Source organism: Tinamus guttatus, unplaced genomic scaffold (genome assembly GCF_059628265.1).
Source record: "Tinamus guttatus ecotype Peru unplaced genomic scaffold, ASM5962826v1 Tinamus_guttatus_pri_ptg000227l, whole genome shotgun sequence".
Classification (NCBI taxonomy): domain Eukaryota; kingdom Metazoa; phylum Chordata; class Aves; order Tinamiformes; family Tinamidae; genus Tinamus; species Tinamus guttatus.
This window is the reverse complement of record NW_028288761.1, coordinates 835-27,148: the sequence shown is the minus strand read 5'-3', so window position 1 is coordinate 27,148 and position 26,314 is coordinate 835. Positions and strand designations below refer to the sequence as shown.

At 40.4% G+C, this 26,314-nt stretch overlaps 1 protein-coding gene across 2 annotated transcripts in view; it reads right to left on the bottom strand.

Moving 5' to 3' along the window:
* LOC104578238 (ATP-binding cassette sub-family C member 5) overlaps window positions 1-25,536 on the bottom strand; it is a 44,599-nt gene extending 19,063 nt beyond the window's left edge. For both annotated transcript variants that reach the window (XM_088525476.1, XM_010225789.2), the window contains exons 1-12: window positions 25,366-25,536; window positions 12,293-12,450; window positions 11,893-12,048; window positions 10,995-11,142; window positions 6,142-6,375; window positions 5,854-6,027; window positions 4,350-4,497; window positions 3,706-3,854; window positions 2,935-3,042; window positions 1,290-1,640; window positions 521-592; window positions 249-373 (exon numbers count right to left, since the gene is read on the bottom strand). In XM_088525476.1, the coding sequence (XP_088381602.1) occupies window positions 249-373; window positions 521-592; window positions 1,290-1,640; window positions 2,935-3,042; window positions 3,706-3,854; window positions 4,350-4,497; window positions 5,854-6,027; window positions 6,142-6,375; window positions 10,995-11,142; window positions 11,893-12,048; window positions 12,293-12,450; window positions 25,366-25,494 (1,952 nt within the window). In that variant the 5' untranslated portion in view covers window positions 25,495-25,536. The remainder of the gene's footprint in view (window positions 1-248; window positions 374-520; window positions 593-1,289; window positions 1,641-2,934; window positions 3,043-3,705; window positions 3,855-4,349; window positions 4,498-5,853; window positions 6,028-6,141; window positions 6,376-10,994; window positions 11,143-11,892; window positions 12,049-12,292; window positions 12,451-25,365) is intronic.
* Window positions 25,537-26,314: the final 778 nt, after the last annotated feature.

The following is a 26,314-nucleotide window of genomic DNA, read 5'->3' as shown; positions in this document are numbered from 1 at the left end:
AGCTGCTACAAGCAGAGGTCACACAGTACTCGAACATGAGCTACAGCCACCACTGCAAAAGAGTGATGACAGAAGCCCTGAGAGCCACCAGCCACGGTGACCACACATAAGGGTGGGAGGCTCTCAAAGGAGACTCATTTGAGTCCTAAAGGCAGACCCTAAAGGAGAGAGAGGCAACATGAAATTTTTCCACCTTGGGTCAAGAATTACTGAGCTGTTAGAAAAATCAGCAAGCGGTTCTGACAAACCTTTCTTCATCATATTCCTTTCCAAACAGAATGTTGTCTCTAAGTGTCGCGTTGAGAATCCAGGCCTGCTGGGCCACATAAGCAAATGTTCCACTTACTGCAATGCTGCCTTCCAGCAGGGTCATCTGGATCAGAAGACAAAAATCTGAAAATTAATCTGTGTTTAGAACGGCCTTTCCTCTATAGGGTATAACGGCAATGAACTTTTCCAAAATAAGTGAAATAGGATATAGGAAAGAGAAGAGCATGGAAACCAAAACAGAATTTCTCACCTGTCCTAAAATAGCTGAAATAAGTGAAGTTTTTCCGCTCCCCACACTACCACAGATTCCAACAAGTTTTCCCTAGGCAGGGGGAAGAAAAAAAAAAAAAAGATATTTATTATTTACATTCCACCATCCTATTCAGAATTTGAACAAGCTACCATATTTCAGAGGGGACAGTAAGACACTATGTCACATAAAAAAGCCAATATTTTAACTTAAGAAAAAAAACAGACAGTGATCACTGTCCCATTATAGGCTAAAGCTGAATAAATAACACAGATGAAAAACTTTCACAGGTTTAACATCAGCTTACTCTGATTTGGAGCTCTCAAGGAATAGTGAACTCAGCTCAAAACACCAAGGCCTGTCTCAGCAGAAGCTCATCCAGAGTATGGGTGAAAGTCCACAAAATTATTAAACGGTTACAGGAATAAACCCTCTACTGATACACTGGTATCTTTTGCCTTACTGATTCTTTAAGTTCAGTGGTCATGCACTATTTTGGGTGCTACAAACAGCAAAATCCTGACTTAAATGCAACAGTGTGACAGCTATACATCCTACAGTGCTTCAGATGCTGTTTGCAGGGTTTGCTTGCAAAAAAAAAAAGGAGCACTGCTGTTCACATCAAGATCAGGTACAGCACCCTAGCTACTGCAGTTGCCATGGATATTACAGAAGTGTACAAATAGCAACATGCTCCATTTTGTGCAAAATACACAGACTCTGTTCCACAGGTGTTTTGAGAGACCAGATCAATTTCTCTTTCTCTCACCTTTTCTATCTCCAAGTCAATGTTGTAGAGAGCCCTCTGAAGCCGAAGGTTAACCAGGTGGATGATTTTGTTCTCCTCTTCAGGACTAGGATGGTCATCATTGTCCACTAGAAGATGGCCCTTCTGCTCTGCCAGCACAGCTTGCTGTCCCTCACTTTGCAGCTTCATTTTCTCCTTCTTGCTCTTTGCGACTTTCTTGTCTTTTTTCACTTTGGGGGTCAACTTTGGTGAGCTCTGGACGCTGGCGTGGGAGAAGTCCCAAGCCAAAGTAGCATTTTTCACCTCTATCGCGGTTTGAGGATTGGCTGGTTTTTTCTTTATCATATGAACCTCTTCCATTAGAAATAAACTCTGATAGGAGTTGTGAGAGAGGTGTAAAGATGAGACACCTGGTCAAGACTGGGAGACAAGCCTACGGCACACTCACGCAGCAAAACACATCAGGCTATACAGTGGGAGGAAGCTGAAGAGCAAAAGGTAGCTCATTAGTGTAAACTAACTCCAGGCCTGCTAAGTGGCCTGGGCATTCCTGGATGTGGTGGAAGCACTTGGATACAGTAAGGGCTTCACTGAACTGCAATATTCTGGATGTTGCATGAGGGCTTATTTTTCTAACACTGTTTGCAATTCTGATTTCCAGGCACAAAACACACAAGCAAAATACAGGGGTTGGAGAGCAGAGGTCACCAGGAGGGAAAGCAAGTGACTTGCTCTGCACACCGGCTCATTACAGGAGTTGTAATGACTGCCTGCAGCCCCCTGCAAAAGGGGTATATCTGTTACTGGCAAATAGTAATCAGATTTGGACGACCTAAGATTGCATGAAAATAAAAAACCATTAAGCCCATCGTATCATGTTCTCCACCACATCCATCAATTTTCATAATCAACAGATTAGGAAAAGTTTTCACACAATTACAAAATAAAATACAATCATTTCCACTTACACATCCTATATTTTGAACTAAAAAGTCTTTGCAATTACAGAAGTGTCAAGTTCCAGTCTTAATCTTGTGCTTGCTACACCTGAATCATACATCCGTAAGAAAGCTCATACTCATTTACACAACCAGAAAGCCAGTTACATTTTTGTGACATGACAGCATCCCCACTTTGTGTTACATTCCCTAAACAAACTATTCTGTTTACAGTCTTAATATATAAACACTTTCACCTCTCCCTGTCTTCTAAAACTTCCCCCAAAACTCCTATCAGTGTAACTGGACTTAAGACTGGTTTAGGATGACTCCTACAAAAAAATTAAATACAAAATTTAGTCACAGGCATGTTGTGCCTTTATTTTTTTTAAAGGATAGTGTTAGAAGAGACTAAGAATTATTATTCTGTGAGCCACTATCCCATCTAGCCCAGTATCCCATTTCCAGCAGGGGTCAACCTCAAACCCCTGCAATCATTAAATGAGAATATCTTGCTTGGCACAGTCATTACCTTAAACATTTAATATTCCTGGACTGGATTTGTACCCCTTACGCAGGATAATTATATCTGGAGTTTTAAGTGCAAAGAAAAAGAACTGCTCAGACATTAAAACAGAATTGGCTGTAAACTGTCTCCTTAGTGTCCTTTATACACATACAACGCTCCACGCTGACAGATAAAAGCACAAGGCCAAAGAACTGCTTACCTTAAATCTGTCAACAGACACAGATGCCTCAGATAGAGACTTCACTGAGAAAGGTGTTACTTTTAGAGCAAAAGTCATTGAATTAAAGACAGTAACCACTGTGAATGCCTAAAAACAAGACAAGGAAGAGAATCATATTTGGATGCAACATACCCAACCAGCAATTCCAACCATCTAAAGGCACACAGCAGCAATTCAAAGCCATGGAAAAGAAAACACAATTTAAGAACAGCCATTTCAAGACTGAACACATTCTGGAGCAGCAAAAAGCAGCAGATCCCTATGACACTTTCCCCAGTGCTTTCTAACCAAGACAAATATGTTTCAAAATGTCATCAGTGTTTGCAAGTCCACTGAAAATGGCAGACAGCAAAATTCTGCTTCAGCCTGACTTTTGAAAGCCTGTGTTCAAATCTCATCTTAACTCAGTGAGACACAGTTCTGTGCTGTTTGCATCCAAACACCTTATGCAGAAATTCCAGTGTCCAATTGAAATAGCAGCCACGAAGGCTGGTTCATATTCAGCTCAAAACCTGTTCTGGGGAAGGCCAGGGCTTCCAACAGCACTTGGCTTTTTTTTTTTTTTTTTCCCACAAAATGCAACAATATATCTGCTGTTGTCACATCCATTAGATGTTCAATTTTGTGGGCCAGGTGAGGAACAAAGAACATGCTAAAGAGATTGCATGTATCTTTATTGCAGCTTAACAGAAAAGCAACCGTAGTAATCTTGTAAAGAATATTTTCAACATCGACAAGCTAACCAGTTACCTGAGCTGCTGTAAGATCGTAGCCAAGGATCATATGGACAGAAAACGTCACCACACTGGCAATAACTACAACTATGGGAGCCACACCCACAGTGATGCTCTGGAAGTAGCCTGCACGCTCTAAGATTTTACGTTCTTCCTCCCGAATTTCTAGAAATATAAATAGGGGCACCACGTTTGAAGTAGGATTCAGAGGATTACATACACAGCAGACACTATCCACAACACTAGAAACACCAAAAGAGGCCTAACTTTGTGCTTTAGCATTTATCACATTACATACTTCCCTGAAAGAATCACAGTAACAGAGGCAAATATAATTGTCTGTAAATCTCCATAAAAATAGAAATCTTTTTACTTTTATCAAAAATAGGCGCAGACCACACACTTAAATGACTTATAAGTAGACCAAAATTTAAAAATTAGAGCAAAGTTTCAAACACTATTATGCTAGAAAGTGAAACTTCAGAAACAGGACTGTTCTTCCAACCCATCAGGCATGAGAGAAACAGGGAGCGTGAGGGATGGCTGTGCTATTACACTGCGTTTGCATCAACAGCCCTGGTGCTAAGCTAGAAAGATTCACCAGAATACTAAGCAATGGAGCATTTGTACAAAAGGGGAACAGAAGTTGTACCAACTCACTTTGAACATTCTGAGAAAATGCTTTAACCCAGGCATACATTTTAATGAACTTAATGTAATTAAGAACTTCATTCATCTTCTGCACGCGCTCATCTGTTGTTGCTACACATTTTCTTCTGAAATAAGCCGTGAGGCGCGATACGAACATCTGAAATGAAGCATCACCACAAAACATTAGCAGCAACTCTGAAATGGCAACTACAAAGTCCTCCTCACTACCAGGAAAAGCAAATTCTGATTCTGAAACAGGATCTCAATTATGGGCCGAAAGGCAGTCATTTTGACATAAACAGCAGGATAAAAGTGCTCTTCATTCTCCCGCATCATCTGCACTGAACACTAAACTCATGACAGGAAGTCTACATGAAAATGGTGAAAACAAAGCAATGGGCTTTTACCATTAATATTGAATAGTCATAGTACTAGTTCTTTAAAGTTTCTGAAGTACAAAAAATACAAACACAAGAGCCTCAAGACAAACTAAATTAATCCTCATAATCAAATGGACATTAGAACTCCCTTTAATCAACCATTTAACCTGAACTTTTATTAGGCATAAAAAAGAGCTAGAGTTTGCACAGCCAGGTCAAGTTTTATAATATGCCAGTGCTAGGAGAGTGTGAAAACAATATTAACATCTTTACTAAACTAATCTGAAAAGAACCAGTTGTTCATATGTTCCTAGCTATTTTTATTCACACTTTCCTGAAATCCGAAAGGAACACACTACATTAGTAAGTTTCCTGCTCTTTGCCACCTCTTGTCAATTCCCCTTCAACACAAGAAGGCTGCTGAAAACAACTGAATATAATCAAATTCTACCCCTTATCATTACTTTTTTGCTGGGGAGCTGAAGAGGCGGGAAATAATTCCCAATATATTCATCCTTTCTGTTCTGCAGATAAATTAGACTGAAGTGGACTTCAAAGTATTCCACCTCTCTGCTCTTTTAAACTGAAGACTCTGAAAAACATTAACAAATATTCAGCAGCCTCACAACACACTTTCGAGGCAAGAAGATTTTGGCTCAGGCCAGCCTACTTTACAGTTCAGCAGAGTAGAGGCAGCAGTATCTAAACCAAGGGCACTTCTCTCACTAATGGGTGCTCTTCAGCATCTTTTGTAGAACTCAGGAGTGGTTAGTTCTTGTCTGAAACACGTAGCACTGAGCAGCGGCTTTGCACAACCTGAAGGTCTTCTGTCTCCCCAGAGTCAACCGCAAATGCTCGAGCTCTGCTCATTTCAGTGTAACTTAGCTATGCATATTTATCTCAAAGCCCAAGCTATTCACTTTCCCAGTTCCATCTTCTAATTCACTTTAGCACTTTTGAATTTCAGATTTCCAGATTTCTGCTTTTTATGCCATCTTTGGGAACAACTTCAGTATCATGCAGCATCATAAATAGGCTTAATCTAGCACTTTTCAACACCTGTTCAGGACTATACATGTCTAAACTAAGAAAAATGAAGCATTCAAAGGATTACTGAAGTTTCTTCAACTCACCATTGCTGGGTAGAACAGGATGAAGACAGCAGAGCCCAAGAAGCCTGTTGGACCCAGGATGATCACATTATAAACCATTCCCAAGATGGCCACAATAGGGCCCCCAGCCAACAAACTGCCAACTGCTGCAGCTTCAAACATCCTTTGACCATCATTGGAGCATACATTTATGAGCTGAAAAAACACACATACCATAGATTATTTAGATTTAGGACACAACTCATCCTCAAAGGAATGAACTGCATATTCCTTTTCATCCAGCTGTTTCCAAGAGACACTGTGGCTTACCTCTCCAAGAGACTTCTCCTTGATATTCTTCAGCTTGAGAATTTTTTTAAATGCCATAGTCAAGATAGCTCCACGCAGTCTAACCCCCGTGCGGTAATTTAAAGCCCAAGTTAGTGCAAGGGACCAGGATCGCACAATTTCCGTCATAAAGATGCCAAAAACTAAAAACAAGCTGTACTGCAGGTTGGACTCACTCTGCTGTGTATATTCCAAGAGATGTTTCACAACGAAGGCCTACAGGAAGAAATGCAAACTTGCATGAACACCCATCATCGCAGAGGACCATGCAACAACTTTATGTTAAGTTAGAAATAAGTAGGCTACTTTGCTTTTAAAAGAGCCATTTGAAATAGAAAGCGGCTTCTTTCTAGAAGTAAAAGATGTCAATAAAAGGCGTACTGTAACACAAAGCCCTGCTGAGAGCCAGGCACTGGGGCAAATTTAGTAAGTAAAGAAAGTTTAATTTGGAACCACATTTCTTGCAGAAGACTTCTAATCTTCCATGTCTTCTAACTTAACATAAATCTGTCAGCTAGCTGAAAGCAATGCATTATCATATAGAAGAGTTGTAAAATATAGTTGCTACTTATACATCTGAGCACATTAAGAGACATTCCTTTATATGATATTAAGACCTTTTTTATTTTATCTTTGGTTTGCTTCAAACGTGCTTATTTGATAAAAAGGAACAATGTACCTACAGTTGTAGTGGGGAAGAGTGAGAAGGACATTTGCAAAACATTCCTGGAAATAAACATCAGCAGTTTAATAGTAAAGAAAAAAACAAGCAGAAAGCACAAGGTACGCAATACCATAAATCATTGGGGAACAGGGAAAAAGAAAAAGGAAAAAAACATTAACCATTCACTCCCTCCCCACCCCATCTCCCTCCAAAACCATAAACATTTTACCTCAGGAATCAACATTTCAAACATCACCTGCAGAAAGATGGTAGCCCCCAAGCCACTGATTCCCACTTCCAGCTCTTTGTGGTCCAACAACACAATATAGCATCATATAAGTCAAAATCACCAACAATGTAAGTACTATTGACTGAGGAACAACAAGCTTTTATTTGAAACAAAGTGCCATCTTCAAATGGTAACATCTCACAAACACCGTACAAAAGGTAAAGCATTGTATAAAAATACAATCTGCACATACAGGATAATTATAAAAGGCTAGTATCTAACAATCAGTCTTAACCTCAAAAACAAACTGGAATTGAAACTACACACACAAAAAAATTAAAGATACAAAATCAGAATAAATATATGTTTATGAAGTCCAAAAGGAAGTCAAACTTGCAGATGCCAGTGCGGGGCTTCCAAGGCTGCACAGATTCTGAAATCTGGTTTAAAAGTATGCTACAGTAAGGCTTCACAGATAATGAAAGGAGATTTCTTAGGGAGCTTTTTAATAAATGATACTTTAAGATGCTGGTGCTTGTATTAGCATATCATAAGTGGAGAATTACCTTTGCCCACAACGAAAACAGAAAAAAAAAAATCTGAGACCAAAGAAAATATTCTAGAAGCCTTTCACAGTCCGTTGAAGTCCTCTTGGCTAAACCAGGCTTTGCAAATAAGAGTTCTCTACAGTATGAAGAGAGAGGAAAAAAACCAAACCCGCTATTTCAGCAAAGGTATCAATAGCTATAGCCCAGCACCAAACAACAGAAAAAAAAATGGAGATAAAACTCGTCTGTTCTGAGGAAAGTAAATCTGCATGTCAGAACCAAGGAAACATGCTGTAAATAATTTGATCTTTCATTTTCCCAGGTGTGAATTAAAGCCAGATGTCCATGAGGTTCTAGAGTGGCCACTGAGAATTTGCGCACTGATCCCTGAACAAATGTGAGGGGCTCACATTCACAGATCTACTGCATTCCAGCTTTATCTTTACTTGGATTTAGTTTTACATCCACTGTTTGGGACCACAACTGCATACAGTTGGTTTGCAGTTACTAAGAAGAATACTGACTTCTTTTTCCATTATTCAATCCAACATATGCAACTGAGTCACTGAGCAGTGGGGTGAAAATCCCCCTTTTTCCTCATGAGCTGTAACTCAACATGGTCGCAGACTGCAAGCACTTTCTCACACACCACAGCATTGCTGAAAGTCTCCAAGAGAGGATGTATAAAGATAGCAGATGTTTCCTGGGGTCTCATTCCTCTCAAAACTTTTTAGTGCATTTTTTTTCAGCATTATTTTATAGCATCATCATTCTCCAGTGATGAAATAGAGACCAGCTTACATTATAGCTTTTTTATTTTTTTTCTCCTCCACAAGAAAGAGATGAAACAACAAAATTAAAGAATTTTGAAAAGGGAGAGGGAAAGAAGTCGCACAAAGTTAACATTTACATCTGAGAACATTCTGTTTGAATTCAAACTAATTTAATGAAAAAAAAATCCAGCACAAAGTTCTTTACAAAACAAGCAAATTACAGTACAAATCGATTTCAGACTAAAGGGGAAAAAGAATTTGTGCGGCTATCACCGTAGTAGTTGGTACTAGCTGCTCGGCTGTCTTAAGCATTCCCATGGAATAAACATTACCTTACCTTTGCTCTTGGCGGCGGCTCTGCCCAGCAGGACTGCCTCATCCTGATGCAGAAAACAGCCATCCTGGAAATTCTAAAGAACAGCTTCTGTCACTGGTCCCACTGCAGCGCGGGCGGCCCCACCGCAGCCAGTGCACGGGGCGGGCTGCAACTGGAGCCAGCTGGGAAAGTGGGAAACTTACCTCCAGCAGCTGACCACCCCCCTCCAAAAACTGACCAAACTGTCAAGCTGTGCTCCACTGAGATGGCAAGGTTCCCCATCTCCCAAACTGGAAGACTAGCTCTGAACAGTTGCAAACAGGTACATTGTTCAGACCCAGAGTTAAACTGATTGTCTTCAGTGAATCAAATAACTTGGTTGCTTCTCAACTCAAATAGGGAAGTTTTGGTAGTTGGTTAACTGGCAAGTCTCTCACTGAAGATAAATATTATCTCACTCTAGTAGTGCATTCTGATGGTTATTACAAGACAGTCTGACACAGGTGGCTGTATTCACCAGGCTACAGGTTGAGTCACTGGGCCAGATGCAGCATTTATCAAAATAAAAGGCAGAAGATCCTTGAAGGAGCTGTCTGATATCAAAACACAGAGACAGGATGTCTGCAACAGCTCCCTCACAGCTATAACCATCACAGTGCTCATTCGCAAAGCCACAGCTGCAGGCTGGCGCTCCAAGCTCATAAAAATTCTACTCGAAATTTTAACCAAGTTTAACATAGTGTTTAACTCAATTTTGATTGCTTTTGCCAATGCACAAAGTCAAATCAAGTGCTTTTCCTGAACTCCCTTTTCACCTTCAGGTGAGTGGAAGGGTATAGCACCGCAGGAAAGCACTGACACGTCAGAGGAGACAGCGCAGGCACAGCCACGAGGCATGCCGGTTCGGAAAACGAGGAGGGGTGGTACAGACTCATTTTTCATGCCAAATAATGGAACCAAAAACACATGGTTCTTTAGAGAGAGGAAAATATGCCTGTAAATAGGCAAGTGTCTATAGATAATTTCAAATCATCCAAATCAAGCATCAACAGCAACCTCAGCTCCCAACCTAGTCAAGTTTGTTTTTTGACTCCTTCTCCCCCACCATTTAGTAGTTTGGTTGTGACAGATTGAGGAAATCACTCTAAGGAAATTAGGGGCAACCCTGCTGCAAGTTCCCTGCTTAACACAAAAGCAGCTACTAAAGCCCTGTAGTGAAACAATGACAGAAGCTCTTCTTGGGGAAAGCTAGTGCTGTTAAAAACTTAATCATGATTTATTGTTAATTAACAAAGTATGTTCAGATGTTTTATAAACAACACAAACTACTATAAATTATTACTGTGAAAACAGGACCACAAAAACATTTATTGTTATTCATATTACATGAAATAAAGCAAACTTTAAAAAAAGGTTTAAAAAGCAGAACATTTTTTATAAGAAATTTATAAGCAGGACATCATTTTAAAAAGACATTTCACCTAACAGTGCACCCAAGTGTACTTACCCAAGAAATGAACCTTCAGCTTACCAGCACACTGAAACGTGTACTACAAGCAGTAATATTGGTCCTACTCCTCAAGGGAAATGCGCAGAGAATAAATTTAGTCAAAATTTCAACTGCAAATCTGCACAGTACGTGCAACAAACAGGTGACAAAAATGGCGTGAATGTCAAGTCCCATATGTTGTATCTTCATTATGACCCACAGCAACAAACAGCAGCAGTTCCTAGAGGCAATAATGTACTAACACTCCTACTTGGAACCTCTCTGACCATTCTCTGGAAGATCGGTAAATACTATCCACAGATTTCTCAAGACCTGCTTACTTTAGTTTTAATTAGCGCGCTAATAAAATTGTTTGGTTCCACTTCTTGAAGACTGTGCTATTAATGCCAATAATCTAAGTGTTTTACCGTACTGAATTTTATTACAAAATAAATTTACAAAAATCAAAAAGAAAACACAAAAGATCTCCACGTAAGAATTTTATGCAAAAGAGACAACAAAGTAGTTGAAGAACTTTAAACTAAGCTCAAAACCAAAGAGAAAAACCAAGCATACATTTCTTCCAAGATACCTAAACTTCTCCTCCCTTCCCCAAAAATGTGGCCTCAGTATTCAGCAACTGATCCAGCAGCTGTAGGAAATCTATCTTGGATTACCGACTCTGGAATTTTGCCCCACCAGAATTTCTAACTACTCAAAACATTTAAGTGACTTTGCATGAAATTTTAATATTACACATTTGGGCATGAAATGGAGCCCTCTGGGGTTGCTAAAAAAAGGATGGATATTACTTACTGGTCCGCTAAAACCTGCGAGCTGCGTGATCATCAGACACACTATGGAAATGATGAGTCTGGTGCGGCAGAAAACCCACACAACCCTCCGGAGAGAAGCGTCATCAGGTCCAGTTTCTTTCAGTTCTTCCTGCCACAACCTCTCCAGCCTAATAAAAACACAAGTCCTCCTGGTAAAAATCTTTAGCCAACATTAAGAGGTACAAGCTCACAGGCACTTGCTCTGACATTTCCAAGCACTTCCTAGCTAAGAGCAACAGAAAACACTAGATTTTAAAAGAAATACATAGATGGTTCACTCTCTGAGTTAGAGAAGTATTTCCATCTTGAAATCTTTATTTTGTGTTAATTCTTCCTGAAAGAGGGATGGAAAATAAAATGCCTTTTGCTTTGTGTAGAGTTGTTTTTACCATCTTAACCCATTGATTTATCGCCACCTTTCCTTTCTAATCTGGCATAAGTGATGAGAAATCAAAACTTGAGAAAAATTCTCATTAGTCATTAGCAGGCTAGCCTAATTGTAAGATCTGAGTCATATACAAATAGCCTTGCTAGTTACAATATTTATCATTATTTCAGTACAATATTTCTTTCAAACTAATTATTGAGAGACAGCTTTGCATAAGAAAGAAATAGTTTGAAGATGCAAAACCAGAAAAGCAATTGCAAAACACTCCTGGACACAAAATCTTCGACAAAACTCACTGAAATCAGTGAGATTACAGAGGAAGTGTAGCAAGAGTAAGCAATCTGTGAAAGATAAAGAACTAAATCACATTCTTCTAATGGAGAAAGGCAAAACCAAATTATCAGTGCTGCTTTTCTAGGGCAGTATAGCATCATCACTTATGAAATACATATAAAGGAAATAAAAATAAAATGGACCAACATATCTCTACCTTCTACAGTTGACATCTGAAGACTCATGCCTTGACAAAGACCACACATCATCCATAAACAATTCCCCTTTTTTGTATGCTTTGTGGGCCAAAGGAGTGAGCCAGGAGAAGGTCATGCAGGAAAAAAGCCCAGCATTATCAACAGGGTGCGGGTGTCTAAAAGAAAGAAAAGATAAATCAAAAACACAAAAAACACAGCCAAATGAAGAAGGAAACAGTATTGTAACCCCCAAGGAAACCAAAGTCTCCTCCCATTACAGGTACATAAAGTTCCACCTGACCTTATTATAATATTATAAATTATGATGTTTTCAGCTTCAGAGACCTACAGGTGCAATCCTGTTTTGGGACTGGTTTGAAACACAGACATTGCACCAGTTCCTCTTCAGCTGAGACTCACTTGGAAGTCGTCCGTATGGGCTTCAGCGCATTCAGGCCGTGGTGGTATTTGCCCTTGTGATGCTCCTCGTCGAGCATCCTCAGCTGGGAGTGCACAGAGGTGTCCAGGGGGAGGCCCTCTGCGCGAGCCGCCGCTTCCAAGGCATCCTGGCATTCAACCTGCTTCCACGGGAGAGACACCAGAGATCAAAGCTCTGTTGGAAGCCACCAGCTCCTGACAGCTGCAACTTCAGAGCTCTTATTGCTGTAAATCATTGCGACATCGGTCAGCACTGTTTAAACATCTCGAGGACAAGCAAAGACACGGAAGGCACGTGCTATAGATCTGCTTTAGATTGCTGCTTGGGAAACAAATTAATGCCAGCACTGCGGCGGCGCAGTCAAAGGGTAAGCGGATAGACCAGCCTAGTCTTGTCTGTCAAGTTTTGGATATTGCCGCGGGACAAATGTTTCAGGGAAAGGAAATACAAAGGAGGAAAATTATGAAACTAAGCGTCTTATGATGGCAACTCTTCATAAATCCAGAAAGTCAGGCACTGGCTTGTGCCCTAAAGTTAGGCATACATGCTTGAGAAACTTAAACTCTCTTAGCATAATTCAGATATTCATAGGCACAGAAATCCAAATTATTTTCAGAATCCTATAGAACATGGCCTCAAAAATTGCCTGGATTAGATCAAAAAATATAAATCCATATTATGCAGAAGAATCCTTTCCTCTTTTTTTTTTTTTTTTAAATCATGTTTGGTGCTTTTTCCTTAAACTAAAGGAAGCAAAGACAAAGATTTTTTTGTGCTCCCAGCCATACTTCTCAATGCCTCATCAGTTTTAGTAGTAATTGTTTAAAAGGCAAACTGTATCTCAGCAGAGCTTTTCCACAGTCCTAACACAATGCAGATTTAAAATTTTAACAGAAGAAAGGAAACAGCAATGATAGGGAGAAGCCAAAATGTTGGAGAGTTCAAATAAACGTTTTGACCAAAAGCCAGAGGTGACAAAACTATCTGAAGATATGAGCTTGCTATCCACCCCACAGAGGGCCCAGCACTGCTTCTCGTAGCTCAATGGACCATTTATTGCAGTCTTATATTATTTGTTGTATTCTAACTCTTTGAAATTGAGCTACTTTGTGGATGAGCCCAGTTCTGACTTAAAAACATATTCCTGTCTCAAACAAATAGATACTGTATTTACTCTTGTTAGTTGCTTTGCTAGAACAAGGTTATTTTATTCCTCTGCAAACAGCAACTGTAACTACCTCATGGATTCCTTTAAACACAATAGCCACAAAGCATTAACTGCTGTCAACAAGTATTCAATTCCTGAACTCTCGTTATGTTTTTTTTTTTTACCCACAAAAATGACATCGTTTATCTGAGACTCAGTTCATACTATGTTAACACCTAAGCACACAGTATATTAAGCCACCAACTAGCTTTCACTCATGTGAAGAACAGGAAACTGATAACAGTTTTAATCTGTTCTTTGCTTAAGTAAGGTACTTAAGTATTGCTTAAGCTTGTCATAAACTACCCATGGTCCTTGCCTCAGAAAACTTACTATCTGAATCTAAAGCTGGGATTACAAAAGAAGACAGCAGAGTAACAAGAAAACAAGGGAACGGAACACAATGATACATGAAGTGACTCAGAAATGTGCAACGCTTCAAGGCTGAACTGAACATAAATTAAATGAGAAATCTTTTAACCACTCACTCACTGAGGGCAGTAACTTCTTACTAAATCTATGCTAAACAGCATAAATACAGGACTGGCCAAAGATGGCTCAAAGGATTCGGTGTGGGGTAAGAACTTTTGTACCCACCCATGCTTTCCTGAGCACAGAACACACTCAAAGCTGCAGCTGGCTGCGCTGCCCATGTGCACGACGCCGGGCAGACCTGCCTAGTGCCAGTAACGGGCCCTGCCACCACCTACTCCCAGAATTACCTTTTTTCAGAGTAGAGCTACCAGCTCCTACTAGGATAAGGGCCTACGTCCCCCAAAAAGCGATCCAAAAAATCAAAAACACAGCATTAGTGTAAAGTTCTTCACCATTTACAAACAAGAGCTTTTTTAAAAAAATAAGAAAACCCAATTACACAATACTGCATTTTTAGACAATTCAAAGACAATGATCTTAAGCACTTGCATCTAAAACAATTAATTACACTCTCCTGAGGCAGAAACATGGATCAAATATGTATTTATGTGTGTATACACACACACACACATAGATGCACACACGCACAGGAATAGCACCCAGCACTGTTAACCTTAAACCTAAGGTCCAAGTTCCTATTATGTTTATAAATGTTCTTCAACTGGCATCATGATTGTCTGCAAAATTGGTTTTCATGGCAGATAGCAATGCAATAAAATAAGCTCCAGCAGTGTTACTGAAATGTATACCTAATAAATCACAGATGTGCTATCAAAGATCAGACAGAACTTTTGCTAATTCACTAATGGCTAATATCAACAGAAATAATAAAACAGTTGATAATCCTACCAATGCCAACAGAAAATAATAAAACAGGTGATAATCTCCCCAATTAACAAAAGCAAAGTAGCATTCACAGAATCAAAACAAGCTTAAATCAGATATTAACTAAAAAAGTCTACAGAGTTATTCAGGCATTTCTCAAAAAACAGCAGTTTACCACTCAGCATCATCAAAAAGGTAAAAAAAAAAAAAAAGTTTATGAAAATAATGTTAGGAAAGACACATAGGACAAAGCAGAAGACATTAGCACAGCATTTCAAAATTGCCCCTGGTTTGCCTCCTTTTTGAATATCACAGTCACTTCCCAGATGCTTCAGCTCAAAAAGAATACCATGCTTAAATGACCATCAGCAAGGAGTACGACTGGGGTTACCACAGCTTCGGCACAAAGAGAAATGTAACGCACTGCAACTCTTCTGCTGAGTGGGGCGGGCAGAAATAAGACACAGTAGCTCTATAAAGTCACAAATGGCACAAAGAGAACTAATGAATAATCAATTGTTTTTGTAAAAAAAAGAACTGAGATACTGATATAATTCTATTTAAATTCAGAATTCTGCATGCTGTAAAATTCAAACACATAAATGGATATTGGAGCTCATCAAACACACATCAGAGGGCAACCAGGGATCACTTGCTCAGCATCTCTTACTGAGAGACACCGGCCTCCAACTAAAGCTTCAGACCTGTGGGCAAATCTAACAAGGGTGATGGTGCCACACTCCTAGTGTGGTGAAGCAGTAGCACATATGGTTGCAAGTTAATATGATTCAACAGATAACTAGGAAAATTAACTGAAGGAACAATACAGTTTAAGTTTTAAACCCTAGCTGAGCCTATTGAGAAAACTTGAGGCTGTTACCACCACACACCTATGATCTTGTCTCATTCTTATACGTCAGTATTTAGCAAACAGATGGGCAGGGAAGGAGAAGCTTGTGCTGCTGCCATAGAGAACTGCCCCTCGCCAAGGGATCTCCCTTCTGCGAAATGGGAGGATGATAAAACCCTACCCACATCTTTTATCACGATTGCCCTGCCTACAGTCAATAAATTGACTGTATTGACAGTGCTGTGAGGAAGCTCCAGAACAGAGCCATGGCTGGCTCGAGACACGCCGGAACAGAAAGACTGGGCAAGGGCAGGAAAAGGAGTTCAAGGGCAAGCAGAGAGAATCACTCCTACAAGCAGACACAAGTACCAGCTGCACAATCTCTTGCCAAGGTCATGGCAGGGGGCCAAGAAAGTACACGAAATCCAGCAGAGCTACAAAGTTGTCAATTTTACAAGATGTCAAAGGGAAGCAAGAGAGTCACCAGGAAGATTAGGTAAGAAAGCAAACGAACCTCACAGGAGGTTGCAGATATGGAAAAAACAGTGAGATGCCAACACTTCACACAGGCAGCAGCGTCATATTTGAGAGAGCAAACAGCAGCAGCAACTTATTGATTGTCATCCAGAGAACAGGATGACTTATATCACCAGACAGGCCTGGAGGCCAAACACATCACACTTCCCACCCCCTCTTGCAGAGCAAAGGTATGATTTGTGTGCATTCCAAGAGCCAAATCCCACCCACCAACCATAGCCTCTTCCACGAGGCAGAACATCTCCCAGGCCTAAAGCAATCAGCATTGAAGTGAGAGGAGATCTATCTTCCTGCCTGCAACACACAGGAAACTAGAGGAGACTCATGAAGTCTTTCACTCACCCTTACAACTGGGAAAGAAAAGTTGCTACAGTTTATTTAATATAATAGGAAGTTACAATCCCTTTCAGATGAAGCCGATTTGGGCACTGTTGCAGAACAGGAACTCCCACCCCTTATTTGCACAGCAGGGCTCATCAGGCCTCACTCCTACCTTCAAGTTCCTGGTATGAGGTGGCAAAGGGAGAACCAGCAGATCAGAGTAGAACTCAATAGGAGGGTATTGTGGCAAGGAATAAAATCAGATATTCAGTCTGTCTTGTCAGTGCTTAGGATGTGGGCTAAACAGCCCTTTAACAGGCTTCCTTTCTTTATTATAAGATTGATGTTTTTTAAAAAAGATAGTAATTAGCTTTCATAGGCTGGGGAAGAACAGGATCAACAGTTCCACTTAGTTTCAGGATAATTAAAAACAGCACACACAAGTTCAAGGAACACTTTGAAATTTTAATTGCATTCTTCTCACCAGAAATTCTTCTGGCTCTCCCAAGGCATATTCTCACTTGAAAGGGGTTTTGATGCACTGTTTTTGCAGGTAGCACAGGTGATCCCTATGTCACTGCTGCCCAAATTCCTAAGTGAATAAATCCAGGAACATGCAGAAAGAATGTGTGCAGGTCTGCAGCTCCCAGCACAGTCATAGCTGCACCTGCCTGCTGAAGCAGGTGCAGTAACTTTGTGCTCCATCCGCTCTCCTCACTTGAGATTTGATGCAGTGTACTTCATAAAAGCAGTAATAAGGACCTTTGTAGCATTAGATTCCCAGTCTTCTGTGTAGCTAGAATGCTTTATAATATTGTAATCAGAGCATGAGCCCATTCAGGACTAGATTGTTTTATTATTCACCCCTTCCAGCTGCCTCGCTGAAGCAAAGGCAGGAAGCTAAGGCACTGAGGGGGCACAGAGGGAGCCATTCAGCCTTTAGACACTTGCATGCATTGATCGACAGGCAGCATTGCTGAGTTCCCACGGCACAAAGTCACAGCAACTACCACACAGTTTTAGATTCCCAGGGGTTACAGCTTCCATATCTGCTGCAACAAACCACACTGGGGAATTAGGGCCTCCATGTTCTCTTACCTTCTCAGAATTGGGGCATAAATGAAAGCTCATGTCTCTGCTGCCTCCCCAGCTTCTGCTACAGAGTTAAAACAGCTCTTTACCAAACCTAGAGACAAGTGAAGCTGTGCTACATTCCCCTTAGGTGAAAAAGCTCATCAGCAGCTTTTCATCTGTGCTCTGACTTGCCATAAGAGCTCCAAGATTACACCTAAAAACAGTCATTCACTAACAGTTACATGTAGCCTCATTAGAGGAGACCTTGGCAGTTGCTCATTTCTGAGCTAGAATTAGCACAAGTTGAAGCTGGCATTTTAGTCAGTTTTGAAGCTAACCAGGGCTTATACACCCTCATATTAGAGAAGTCTCCAGTGATGCTTGATGCTGATAAGGCTCTGCAAGCTCAACAACGGCATTTGTGACAGACCCAAATGTTCTAGTAAGGACAGCTGTAGAGTGAGCGCTCCAGTGCACGGAGCCCTTGCTGAGGACAGGTACAGCACCAGGTTCTCCCACAAACACTGCTCCTTTGACCTCACACTCAAGTTCTGGCAAGAATAGCTCACTTCAATGCTAATTCTAAACTTTTCCCTGGCAAATCCACTCACCCACAGAATCCAAAAAATACATGGCTTTGCTCAGTGTGTTTTAGGATTTTTTTTTTTTAGTAGTTCCTATGTATGTATTTGATCAGCAGCTGTGTACCAAACTGGCATCCGATACACATAAATCATGTCCTCTGCGCACTAACTAGTGTATGATCAGGTAATTACAGGATATAGAACTTATTCCACAGAGCTGAGGTTGTATACTTTATCCAGGACATGAGCTACAACTTAGTATACACTAACAGTGCAGAAACAGTAGACCCCTGTGGAATGAGAAATAATGATCAGCCCTACCAAGTTGCCCTTTAAAATTAGCTCCCTAAATAGGCTCTGACCACAAAGCTGGAAAACTGAAGTCTTCACTAAGCAGATCACAAACTGGCAGAGCACAGGCTGAGGATTTGGCTCCTAGCTTGCTCATACATTATCTTGGCCTACATGCCAACTGCTGTGGGATGCTGGCAGCATTCTTCACTCAGGCCATATTGAGCTGGGTCATAGCAGAAGGCATATACATTAATTTAATACATCAGGAATATCTGAAGATTCTTTAAAATCAAGTTTCTCTGGAATGAAACCATCACTGAATGACAGCACAAGGCTTGAAACCGCATTTGCCCATCCTGATGGAACAGTTCCATTCCCTTTCCTGTACCAACAGGTTTTAAGATGTAAGGGGCAACCCAACCAGAAAAAAAATGAATGATTAGTAAGCTAGAAGTAAACACCCCAGGGCTCCAAACATAGGACAACTTTGATTCATCTTTCAGTTCAGAGGCTTATTCCTCTCATGGGAATGAAATACAAATAGAACAGTGGTCAGAGCAGCCAGACCAGGACTTGAGCCAACCGTTCCTTTGTACTAGACTAGGGATGTTCAAAAAATCAGTAACAATCTCGGTACCTAAAGGTATCAGTACTCCCTAAACACAAGTGATTTTTGCCTCAATTCAAACTAAACTACTAGCTTGGGTAGTTCTATTAGCTCCTTGTGGCAGTTCTTAGAAATTCAGTCTAGAACTTTAAGACTACATGGCAGAAGGCTTCAACACTAAAATCCTATGAAGTAAAAGATGCTGCAAGTTTTCCTTAAGTGATGTTAATCAGCTGTCTGCCTACCTTTGATCATGAGCAGGCTGGTTTACAAGTCTGCTCTGGACAAAGGAACAGCAGACAGACAATACTGGCACACAGCCAGAATTGGGGTTTTCATGTGGCTGACTTTAGACAAAGGATGGTTAGTGCATCAATGAAAACTGTTGAATTAAAGCAGAGGCCTTGAATAAGCCAGGGCACTGGTGTACATACAAGTGCCTTGCACAAGGACAAATTCAGACTTGGCAACAGAAGGGCCAAAAAGGCAAATATGTTTCAGGTAGTCAGCCCTCCAACTTTGAGGGGAGCTCTTAGAACTTGGTAGGCAGATGAGTATGTTCTGTTCCCAGTTGAGGGTAAGTAGAGGTAAACAGAAGCAGCAGGGTAGAGAACATCATTGCTTCAAAAATCATTAAAATCATCATGAAAAATTAACCCACAACTGAAGTGCTTCAGCAGTAGTGGCAGAAGTCTAACTGGAAAGAGTTAAGACAACCTGACAGAACATGATTCTAATTAAGGTAGCAGGCTTAGTTCTTTGGGCATATCATGGAATTAATCTCTAGCAAGCAGCATGTACACATGCTTTCACATGCTCCAGTTCTATCAGTGGTGAAATCTTTGAATATAATTGCACTATTAACTGTTGACATCATGGATTTTAAAAATATAGCTCCCATTTGATACCTAACTAAAATATTAACTTTCTAGAAGAAATATCTTCAATATGTAGGCACTTATCTAGAATTTGCCTTCCTGAGTTCATTGAGAATCTCACTGAAGATTCTCAATATAACCAATAGAAGTTGGAATTCAGAGGTAAGTTTCTGAAGCACTAAATAGCTGAGCTTTGAACTCTAGATGATGTTACAAGCTCCAGATATGGCTGCACTGTGTCCTTACCTCAAACACTTGGAAGATGGGATCATTGTAAACCACAGCTAAAGCGTTAATGGAAGCAGACGGATGCCTGCCTTTCCACTAGTCAAATATGGAATATCATCCACATCACTTTAGCAAAGGTACCTACACCAGATCCAGTTTCAGTGGTCAAACTGTCCTGATAGTATTTACTGAAATGTATTTGAAGCATGCTATCCTTCAGATTGCTTTATCCATTTACCCTTGTCTCCTTCAGCATGGGAAAATATTCCAGCTCTAACCTTCCCTTACTTATAGACTCTGGCTCCATTTACTTTTTCCTTAATTCTTTCCTTCTATGTCCTTTTCTCAGCACAACATATTGTATTTGCCATCCTCCCCCCAAGTATCCAGGAGTGGCCTGTGCCCACAGTGACTTCCATTTGCCCGAGGACCCCAGCATCCCAGCATTTCACCATGCAGATGGTCACCCATCTGAAGCAATGGGAAGTGGTGTACCCTGCAGGAAAGCCTTTCCTCTGAAGACGGGCATTCAGACTGGCCAGTCCCCCTGCTCCCTAGAGCTTTAGCACAATACACTTGCCATCTACCATACTACATGTAGACACACCTCAGAAGGATGAGAAGACTCCAGTGCAGTTAAAGAAATTGTATAGGCTGCATCATGCTTTGTTCTTATTGACTATTTATCAGCTACTTGTTGTTCAGTTAAAACTTTATCCATGAAGGGAACAAGGACATGCAGCACCTCTCATGGACACTATTCACAGAATGGATATAGCCAGACATACCTAAGTTTCCTACTACTACAGCTGCTCATTACAACACTAAACTATCAATCTATAGGTAACATCTGATGCACTTCCTCCATATGCATGGTCTGTTGTTAACAGAAAACAGATCCTCAAGCTGCAAAGTTTAGCCACAGACATGCAGATAGGATGGCAGCAATTGCAAGTCTGAACAGAAGTGCAGTCATTTTGCTCCAGCATCAAGAACCCACTCCTAAACACCACATCTAGTCAAAACTTAACTGTTTGGAGCATGTTATTTGTGAATTTGTACCCTAGCACTATTAATTCAGAGTTTAGAATTAAGAGTGAAGTTCAAAAACATTGCTTAAAATGAGAATAAGCTTCTTCATCTTCAGTTGCTCTTAATTAATGGGAGGAGCAAAACACTCATTTACATGCTATTCCAGCAAATGTTCCTTTGCAGAGGCCTGTATTTGAAAAGCACCCATCTCCAAAACCACTTTCAGAACAAATTATTTCCTTTCTTCATCTGTCATTTTATAGGAGATTTCACCGACACAATGGGGTCTGCTTGCTTCCTCGGGGCACACCACCTCCATTAGAGGAAGAAAAGTGCAATTATTTCAGATATAACTTTAGGAGCATGCTAGTATTTTGAGAACAAAGAATCCTAAAGGCACAAGTAGATACTAGTATTTAAAAACATCCTTTAGTTTCTTCAGCAGGAAGAGTAGCTTTTTATATTAAAGCTTACTGCATATAGTGCTAAGCAGCAAGTACACCTAGAAGTTATTTCCATTTGGAAGATGAGTGCTTCTATAGACAGAAACTGCAATTAGTGTGGTATTATGCACTAGGCAGGTGTAACTAATACCTTTTGTAAGCTACATCAAGACCAAAAAAATAGGAGCACACTGCAGAGACATTTGTGAATATTTATTCACAAGGAAAATAAAAAGTTTTGTGAAATTTCAGTCCCAAAGTATCCAACTATTTCAGGGATTCAAATATCCATAGCAACATTCCCATTAACATCAGGAAGTGTTGGATTAGACCTACTTATATTGCACCATGATTTGAATTGTGATTCAAAGAATCCTGCTTGAAAAGCTCCTGTTTTTCAAAGTAGCACCCTAAGGCCACAACTCAGTGGGCTCCTAAGGAAAGGACAAGAAGTTCCTTCTTCCACTATGGCCACAAAGTCAGTCTTAAGCTTCTTTGGACATGAAACCTGCACAACAGTAAAGAGGTTTCAGGACAGAGTGAAGATAAGCAAAACCTTTCTGCAAAATAAAGGAAGATGTAGAAGTAGCTTTGGAACCTTGGCTCAGCAGTAAAACAAGTCTTTCATCTACACAAATCCACCTTAGGACATCAGCTAGTCTCTTCCACTTCAGTTCAGTGGAAAACACTGTAATACACAAATACTAATAAAGTTCCTCTGCTATAGCCCATAAGCCATGTCATTAATTGGTCAAAAGCACCTGCTGCCCTGCTAGGAATCACTGCCCATGTGGGCAATTAACCAGCATTCCCTGATTAACAGAGGCAGCATATTGCTCTATCATCTTCACTGGGAAGACTGTAGGCCTACCTCCTTCCACAGCAGACAAAAGCAACACATTGGCAAGACCACCATACACAGGTTTATTGCAACAGTCTCATACAACCAAGAACTGAGAGTAGTCATGAAATAGCCTTAACTACTTGCAGCTTTACCTTGTCATAAGCAATAGAGAATGTGCTTACAAGCATCATTTTCTGGTCAAGCTAGTTCAAACCCAAAGTTATAATTTTGTTTCTCCAAGAAACTTGGGAGTCACAAAAGTTTATGTTGGCACACCAGATTCAGTTGCTCAAAGGACAGCACCACCATAATCTGGCTTCTTTGTACTCCAGATTCAGTTGCAATCTCATCTTTCTTATCAGCTCTCCCTCGTGTTATCGCCTGCTGATATCAGAACTGAGGGACCTGACTTGGCCTCAAGTTCAATGAAAGTTTTAGTAGTAAAGGACATAGCCACTTCTTCCTTTAAAGTGTTGGTTTTCTTAACTGATAAGATGAAGCTTCCACCCTTATTACAAGGCAGGGAACAAGTAACAGGCAAAGGTTAAGTCTTATGAAAAGTCTTTATTACCTTTGTTACCAGAAGAACAAAACATACTAAGACATGAGGCCAATAATGCTGCTGCAGTTTATTTCAACTAAAAAGATGCTTAGTATACAAAACAAGTGCAAGCACGCAATCTAGCTAAGGTGTTATAAAAACAGCTCCTTTTAACCTCAGTATTTTGCAAGTTAGCAGGATGTAATCTGACATACAGCAAGCTCAATACTGTTTACAGTCTGCAATATATCTTTCACTAATTTTATAGCTTGTGTAAAGTACAGATTTTTTCATGCTAAAGTTAACTCAGCCCTAATATTGAACTAGATTACTAACAAGTGCCCAACACTAATTTGTCAGAACCAGCTGATTCCACTAATTAAACACATCCCCTCCTCTAAGCAAAATGAACAAGGCACTTAAAGTTCCAGATTAAGGTGGAAAAAACACATTATTGCACCAGGAATTCAAATACTATAGAATTCCTGTTTCTTAGGGAGCTCAGTTACCTACACCTACAACCCAGCAATCACAGTCTATTAACAAGTATAGAAGGAAGAGTAGGACCACAGCCACTCACAGTGGTGTTGACTTGATGTTACCTCTAAATTTGAGGTTCTATACCGCACTAGAGATTGCAAGGTTTAGCTTAAAAAAAAAAGACTGGCTTCATTTCATTCTTTTAAAAGACTCAAGTAAGACACTATGAGGACCACAGCCGAGTTCCATGATTGTCCTCAGAAACTATACCAGACATGAATACAATGCAAGGATGCAGAGCAGCAATAAGAGACATCATGCTATGATTACTGTGCAACACCACTGCTGTGCTTGAAAAACACAGCAACCCACCAAAGGCATCACTGTTGTCACCAGCAATTTGAGAGACCTTTTCCCACAGGGTGATGTGGGCTGCACGGTGAGCCAATTACATTAACATAAGTGCTGGGAAGAAGCTGTGCCATGACTCCAGAGGGTTCCCAAGCCGGCACCAGTGTCTGCTTTAATGCAGTCAGATGCTCTGCCTCCTCCAAACACCATCAGCAATAGACTGCTGAGTCATAGAGCCCTGGAGGGACACTAGGAGCTGCAGAGCCTGCAGGTACAAGCTGCATGCAGGCTGCTGCAGACCCAAACCACTCCAGCAGCCTCCCAAGAGCAAAGCAGCACTGCTAGCCCACATTAAAGCCACCTGGCAAGCACCAACTGCCTTCAGGTTTATCTTGTTTCACTGGGGGCTTTAATTTGAAGTACACTGTATTTCAATTTCCAGTATAAAGGTAGCAACCCTGATGTCTGAAAAAATCTTCACAATTCAATATAAACAAGAAGAGTTTTCCCCATTTCCAACCCTCATGTAGCAGAGCTGTCACAAGTGACCTACACAGAATGCTTCAGATTTTTGCAAGCACCTTGTCATCTCACAGAAATTCAGACATAGGGAGGATTAGCTTTTAGTTTGTCTTCAAGATAGTCTACTATAACTTAGTAAGAAAACTTACTTTTAAATCAGAACATGAAGGAAAATATTTCAGAATTTAAATGGTCAAAGTACCTACTATTCTTAACCACCTTGAACTGGCACAGGTTAAAGGTTACTAGCTCCAGACCACCCTTCCTCAGTGTAAGGTCTCCATTTACTTATCTGAGCATCTATATTCACCTTACTGCACTTAAGTGCTAGTACTTGCAGTACTGAACTTGCTAGTATTTGCACCCTGTTTGGGGAGAAAAAGCTTTAAAAGTGACAAGCTCAGAGCAATGCCATACCAGCTCCCAGACAGTGCTTATTGCAAAATCAGCTCTTAAGACTAAACTACAAGTGATCTTGAGTGCACCACAGCATACTAGGCATAGAGATGTACAAGAAAGTATTCACCACATTCTTTTTTCTCTAAGATGAAGTAATCTTACTGCTAGAGCAAACTAGACATCTGTCTCAGAACTATAACCCTGTAAAAACAAAACAATTAAGGTTCTTTTTCATTACCAACACTGAATAGTGCATGATTAGATTTGAGCTTCTCACTGCTTTTACTTGGTTGTGATCATTCTCTTAAACACAAGATCTTACATTTTTCTTGTATTCTAATCAAGACCTAAACAGTAGGAAAAGCTTGCTCTGTTTTTACTAAATAGCCCTTACATTTAAAAGTATAAAATGCTTAGTAAATGCCCACTTTAATTACTAGAACTACAGCATCCCTTGGAATGACCTCTTAAGGACAAGGGAGTATATTCATCATTGACCTTCAAGGTAATGAACCTTTCTTGAGCTGGCACAGCAAGAAAACGCACTGCTGCATGTAATTTAATAAGCAGAGACAATAAAAACAGTGAAAAGGTAAGCTGACCTTATGTTTGGCATGCTGAAATTTTGACCCTTCCTGCTCTTCATGCTGCCCCGAGCTGGCTCTCTCCCTTACACTTCTATACCCAGGACTGGGTATAATGTACTCTTTTCCTATGTCGATGTCTTTCATCTTCTGTAAACGCCAGGGTTTACACGTGTATTTTCACGTTGAAGACCTGAAAAAAATAAATAAATCCCACATCATTATATGCCATGTCCAACATGAGTTTAATCAGCTATTTTAAAAGTCTTCCCCCCTCCCCTCAAGTAAGAAAGCAGTTGTAAAGAAGTTGGCATAATAGTACTAAAAAAATACCACTCTGGAATCCTGCAGAAGACTCCAGCTTCCCCTGAACTAGTTTAAATGTGTCCTGAGGTAAAAAGGGAGTACAATGATTTTCAATGCACCAGAATGTAGCATCTTACTCCCTAGAATTCTAAAATAAGATTATGCAACATGACAGATAGAATTAACTAAAATGAGTTAAAACTTTGAGAAACTTCCAGTTTAGAAAATCAAATCCTTGGGAATCCTCTGTTAATGCTTAAGACAATGCATTTACAGTAGTATTCTAGTGGAAAATTTTGCAGAATAGAGATCCCTAGAGATACCACAACATGATGAAATTAGTCATTCTATATGCATTTTGGTCAGAAAAACATCCTCCTCTATAAGCTTATTCATTCACTGCTCAAGTCTGAACTAGCCTCAAGCAGGTATATGGATGGGAAGGAGCCACATCTTCAGCACTGCGGATTCTCCGCAACCTATCAAACCCCCCATAAGGTCAGGGGAAAAAAAATAAATGAAAGGGAAAAAGAAGTCCCAGAAGAAGAATTACCTCACCTCGTAGTGTCATGTTCTATAGCGCTGCTTTCTGTCACCTGCCTTAAACCAGCACCACGGAAGAAGCCCGCTTAGGTCCTTGGCCAGACCCTTGGCCGGCCGC